The sequence below is a fragment of the Fukomys damarensis genome, unplaced genomic scaffold, assembly GCF_012274545.1.
Source record: "Fukomys damarensis isolate Sample0158 unplaced genomic scaffold, DMR_v1.0_HiC HiC_scaffold_16, whole genome shotgun sequence".
Lineage (NCBI taxonomy): Eukaryota > Metazoa > Chordata > Mammalia > Rodentia > Bathyergidae > Fukomys > Fukomys damarensis.
Genome location: NW_022900928.1, coordinates 67,942,589 through 67,948,894, shown reverse-complemented (window position 1 = coordinate 67,948,894; position 6,306 = coordinate 67,942,589). Strand labels below are relative to the sequence as shown.

Sequence of the window (6,306 nt, the reverse complement as noted above, 5' to 3'; positions counted from 1 at the left end):
TCAAAGGAGCGCGGTGGCATCCTGCGCCGATCTGCCTCGGCCCGGCTGGGCGCGGAACCCCGAGCCCAGGACCGTTATCCCAAGGCCCAACACCCAAGGGCAGAAGAGCCCTCTCCTCCTGAGTCCAAGCCAAGCCACCTGGCCGCCTCCTTCCCCACCAGGGCGTGGCGCGTCACTCCCACGCCAGAGCGCAGCCCAGTGCCCACCCAGCCCCGCGCTGTTACCTAGCGTAACGCCCCAGGAAGCCTCGGGCGCCTTGGCACCCACAGCCCAGGGCCCGGATCAAGGCAACAGGAAGGAGGGGGAGAGGACGAGGCTGTGACGGCAGAGGAGGAGGAGCCGGGGGTCTGGGGGCATCTGCTGGCTGGGAGGACAGAGAGCAGAGCCGCAGCTGAGCCAGGGCCATTCGGGCAGAAAGCAGCTGGATGGAGTGGTCCTCCTGCTTTGGACAGGAGAGGGGAGGGCAATCTAACGGTGATATGAGACCGTAATGATATGCGAGCTGTTGCCCTTGTTTGTTTGGTCTTGTCTGTTTAACCACTTTCTATCCCTTCCCTCCCCACATTGAGACAACCGTCCTCGAAGCACTTAATGAGCACCTACTAAGTGCTTGCATCCCAGTTGAGCACTGCAAGAGACGAAGACATAGTCCTTGCTCTCCTCCTTGACTCTGGGTTGTGAGATAAACACACAAATGACTGATTACCAGGCATGTGAATTAGAAGTTATTCTAATTTTAACGTTGTCACCAACTGGGCAGTACAAGATAAGACTTAAGGGTTTCTGGGTATTGATGGCACCTGACTGTCATCCCAGCTCTTGGAAGCCTGAGGCAGGAGTTTGAGTCCAGCATGATCTACATAGTGAGAACTTAAATGGAATAACAACAACAGTGTAAATCCTGCTTGGTACGCCCTTAGGCAAGTTACTTAACTATTCTGGGCTTCCTTTTTCTCATCCACAGAATGGGGAGAGTAATAGTATCTCAAGATTATTGAAACAGTTTTGAAAGATCGCACCTATAAAGTGCTTGGAACCATGCCTGGGATACAGAAGTCATCTGACTGTATAAACGTCCAGACTTGTTTTTATTTCACTTTGAGTAAATCTTTCCTCCTCTCTGGACTATTTTAATACCAAAGAGTAAGTATGAAATGAAGGGAGCAATATGGGGCCTCAGGCAGGGTAAACAGGTTGTCTGGATTGATCCAGATAGACAATAATAGGATGCTGAGGAGTCCAGACATCCTTCAGAAGATCTGTTTGTACCACATCTAGGGAATAGAAAATATTCTCATTTTGATCATTTATTTTGCCAAGCTCTCAAAGGTAAGGATGGGACTGTTTTCATCCATTTCTCTAGTGTCTAGTACTAGACAGGTGCAATGAATATTTGTTGGTTGACTTAATGGAATGCTATATTGGAAGCATATTGTCATTCCTAAAGCTTGTTGACCACCAGATACTTGGAAAGTATTTTCAAAATGCCGTTGTACATTTGAATGTTGTGATTTAGTAGATCTAGTGTGGGACCTTAGGATCTGTATCCTTAAAACCTGCCCGTTCTAAGGCATGGTCATATTGGAGAATAATTATTCTGAAGAAACACTTTCTTATGTGGGTAGACCAAGCCTGGGATGTTACTCAGTACAGGAATCATGCTCCCATGCTCCCCAAGATTTGGCCACTCATAGTGTTGTTCATGGACCCCAAAAATCTGTACCACCAGGCAATTAGTTGGAAACAGAATCTCAGATCCTGACTTCAATCTGCATTTTTAACACAGTTTCCAGTGATTTATATGCTCATTTGGCAGTAGTTCTCAACCTTGAGCATACAGGCGAATCATTTGAGGGGCTTTTAAAATCCTAGTGCCAAGACCACACCTCAAAGTAAATCAAAGTCTTGGTTGTCAATCAAATTTAAAGCTCCTTAGGTCATTCTATTGTGCAACCAAAGTTGAGAACCCCTGCTCCAGAAATATTCAACTAAAATCAGTACAAGATGAACTGAAGAACACATGTTTCAAATGTGTTGGAACAGGCCAGGTCAGAGGTAATGACAGCCTGAAGAAATATAACATGGAAAAACCCATTCCATGAAATGGAGTGTCCAAACCTTAATGTTTTTCCTGTTTTATTTTTTGTTGCAATATTATTTTTCCTTCTAGTGTCTGACCCTGTGACTTTCTTCTTCCTGTCACCATTTCCCAGCAAAGAACAGAGTATTAAAGGATTCAGGAGTCTAAGGCTAAGGTTGTTAGTGAAGGTACCTATTGTTCCTGGGCTATGGGCCTATACACCTGGATGATTCCAGGTTCAAGCTTCCTTGCCTGGGACTACATTTTATTAATTTACATATCTTTAGCCACCACCAGGGAATAGGAAGCACTCTACCAACTTAATAATGGTAGCAATAGTAACCACAATTATCACTGATAACACTTACATGGTATTACCTTACTAACTCACCAGATAGTCTTAATCCTCACAATAACTATGGAATGAGATCTGGTTTTCTATTCTTTTTATAGGTGCAAGAAACTGAAGCAATCAAGTACTTTCCCAAAGTGACATGTTTAGAGTGGGGGATAAACCCAGTCAATGAGTGACTCAGAGGAGTTATGCACCTAAGTTATGCTGCCTCCAATCAACTAGAATTTCCTACCAATGAGTACTACATTCGGTGTTCACAATTTTTACCTCCGAGAAGGGCTGAGAGGTTGTTTAGAGAAAAAAAAAGGACTTCCATTTTTTAAAAAATCTTACTAGCTTTATTTGTGCTAGTCACATTTTTAGGCATGGGAACACAGAGCAAAAGACAGCTTCAAATTCAAGAAGCTGCCCCACAGCCTTGAGGAGCAGGAGGGTCCAGGGGACACCCAAAAGTATGCAGAATGGACCTGGAAGAGCTCACTGCACTGCCATCCCTTGGGTGCAGGGCAGTTTTCCTGATCTGGGTCCTGGGTTTAATAACTCCAACCCCTGAGTTGAACCAAAAGTCCTTACTTTGCTTTAGAAGTCCATGCCTGGGCCCACCTTGAGTGAACTAAAGACTGGACATAGTGTGAAATAAAAATTGAAAAGCAGCAGCAACAATATTTTCCTTTAATCTTTCCCCCTCTACAATGATTGGTTTTTGCCCTTGGATTCCTGTTCTGATTAGATGCTGAATGAGCTAAGTAAACATCCACTAAACTTCCCCAGAATCATAAATTTTATGGGAGTGGTTCTTAACCTTGAGCACACTGGAAACTCGTTTGAAGAGCTTTTAAAATCCCAATGCCAGGGCCCGGGATTTAGCTCAGTGGCTCCGTCGACTGACTTGCAAGTTCAAGGACCTGAGTTCGATCCCAGTACCAAAAAAAACAAAACAAAACAAAACAAAAAACAAAAAAAACCCAATGCCAAGGCCATACCCTAAAGTAGATCAGAATCAAGAAGGCACGGGGCTGGGGACTTAGCTCAGTGGCACAGAAAGTACCAATAAACTAAATTAAAAAAAAAAATAAATAATTGTGCAGGCACAAAAGATGAACTTTTTAAATTTGACTCTGCTCAGCTAAATGTCCCAGTCACTAGCCATTGGAAAATACTGAAGACCAATCAGTTAGGCTGCAATTCTTTTTTTTTTTTTTTTAAATAAATATGGGCAAATAGATTCCAACCAGAGCTTTGTATAGTGCAGGAGATCAACTTTCAGTACTCAACTGAGCAGACTGACAAGGTGGGCAGGATTGTGGCAGGAAAGGGTCAGTTCTAGCATCTGTCAGTACTTAAGGAGGAGCGCATACATGCATGAGTGTGTACAGAGATGGGCACAGATATCCTGGTGGCAGAGCAGTCCCTTTAGATACTAAAAATCATAGCTGATGGCTCCCTCTGCAATCTCGTTGTTACCCAGCTATCCATCTCTCTTAAATGGGGCAGGATCTATGTCACCCAGACTGTCTTAAACTCCTGGGATCAAGCAGGCCTCCTGCTTCAGTCTTCTGAGCAGCTATAACTTTAGGAGCCTGCCACCATGCCTGACTCACCCCTTTTAATTACATTTTTTCTTTTTTTTTTGTACTGGGAATCAAACTCAGGACCTTGTGTTTGCCAGGCAGGCACGCTGCCACTGAGCTACATCCTCAGCCCCCTTAGCTGCATTTTTTAATTGAGAAATTAACTTCTTCCATGTCATGGCAAGAAATAGAAAGGAGTCATAATATAAACCCCATTCAAATATCAGGAATAGTTTCCTGTCTTTTTTTTGCGGGGGGTACTGGGGATTGAACTCGGAACCTTGCACTTGGGAAGCAGGTGAGCTAAACCCCTGGCCCCCCTTTTTTTCTATATATAGGTTTCCTACATGAGTAGTATTATTTGCAACAAATGTTTAATCCCAATTTTGTTTTTCCCTATTAGCTATTACTTTTATTTGGTACTGGGGATTGAACTCAGGACCTTCGTACTGAGCTAAACTCCAGTCCCTTTTTTATTTTTTATTTAGAGACAGGGTCTTACTAAATGCCCAGGGGGCTCCAACTTGCAATCCTCCCACCTCAGCCTTCCAGATGACTGGGATTACAGATATGCACCACCACGGCAGGCTAGCTATCACATTTTTGAAGGGCTTTTCTTTCCTACAGGTCAAAGCTTTCCTCAGGAATATGTGAAACAGTTCTTTCCTTTTTTTTTTTTTTTGTACCGGGCATTGAATCCAGGGCCTCTGACATGCTAAGCAAGTGCTCTACCACTGAGCTTCCCTCCCAGCCCTGTGTAACAATTCAAATTTAAGAAAATTTAAGAAAAACATTTTAACCTAAGAAAAACCACAAGAATAGCTCCTTGCCAAAGGTGGCAGTGCATTTAAAGCCAGTCATGAAATTATCCTTTTCCTTAAATATCTATTCCTTTCCTTTGTGAATGCTAAATAGTAAGTGTTCAAGACAACTGAGGTATAAGATATCAGCCTGGCCTCCACCTGTTAAGGCACCAAGTGACTTGAACTTGAATACTCACTGATCTCCACCTTACAAAAGGAAGAAACCAATCGCTTGCTTATTCTTCTCCCAAGGGAGTTCTTTCCCAAAGAATAAGAACTCTGAACCCTTCAGGACCCTGTATTAACTAACATATGTCATTTTCAGCATACATGGGGGGTCATTTTCCCCTCCCCATTGTATGTACAGTGTATGTACTCATATCTGTCCCCCCTAAGAAAAAAGCACAGAATAATTTAAACTTTTTTTTTTTTTGGTACTGGGGATTGAACTCGGTACCTTGCACTTAAACTTTTTCTTACCAACAGTGGAACAGTTTATATCAGCACTACACAAATTTATTTAGAAATGGATTTCTTTGAGTCTCAACAGATTCCTGTATATGCAGTCTTTAAAAAAAAAGTCACCATTTCTAGGTATGGCTTCATGTTATAACTCTACACACTGGCCCACAATGAAAGAGACTCTAGAGATAATGTTCCCCCCAAAAGTCAGCAAAGAGTCCCGGCACACATGTGAAACTCTATGTAAATATTTTCACACTTTGGTATTTTTTCCTTTTTTTTTTAAGAAGATAAAATATTACAAAGATGTCTTTGAAATTTACACCTGAGTTAAACATTTTTCTGGAAAATTCCACACTAACAAGAAAAGAACACAATGTAAAATGAGGAAAGGACTATGCACAAATATGTTACCAGCATCATTGCTGTGTGTTTGCTCCTGGGTTCTTCCTTTTCTGCAGCCAGAAGAAACAGAAGATGGACTGAGGAAAAACACATGGAGAAAGAGAAGGAAAAGGTGCTCTTGAACTCTGGAATGAGTGTGAATAAACAGAAGGGCACGGGACAGGGGCAGGCCAAAGTACCCAGGGTACAGAGCTGACTGAGCCACCTGTAAAGATGAGAAACTTGGAGGATGCAAGAATGAATGGATTTGGTTTTGGAAAAGAGGGAAGATAAAAAAGAAGAGGGGGGAAATTTCCTCTATGGGAAATTTTTGCTTAATGTAGAAATCATTACTGCTTTGGAGGAGACATCTGATTCAAATCTTTCCAGAGTTTGGAATCAGCTTAGGCTGTGGCTAAGTTCGAAGTCAAAGCCATTTATCTCCCATTGTAGTGGTTTGGCATACCAGGGAAATGGCTGTCCCCTAGAAGCCCAAAGATGAGATGGGGAATAATGGTAAGAAAGTCCTTTCTCTGAAAGACTATTGCTGGAGTGAAGCCATCTAAAATATTTAGAGCTAGAAGGTAACAGCATGAGGACCATCTCCCGGCTCTGGAGAAATGGTGAACTCCCAGCAGGGATAGGGATATA

At 42.8% G+C, this 6,306-nt stretch overlaps 1 protein-coding gene across 2 annotated transcripts in view; it reads right to left on the bottom strand.

Moving 5' to 3' along the window:
- Positions 1–429, bottom strand: part of Tlcd5 (TLC domain containing 5) — a 6,974-nt gene extending 6,545 nt beyond the window's left edge. Inside the window, exon 1 of one of the 2 annotated variants that reach the window (XM_010629244.2) lies at positions 225–429. In XM_010629244.2, the coding sequence (XP_010627546.2) occupies positions 225–406 (182 nt within the window). In that variant the 5' untranslated portion in view covers positions 407–429. The remainder of the gene's footprint in view (positions 1–224) is intronic. The other variant, XM_010629245.1, reaches the window with a different exon arrangement.
- Between the last annotated feature and the right edge of the window lie 5,877 nt (positions 430–6,306).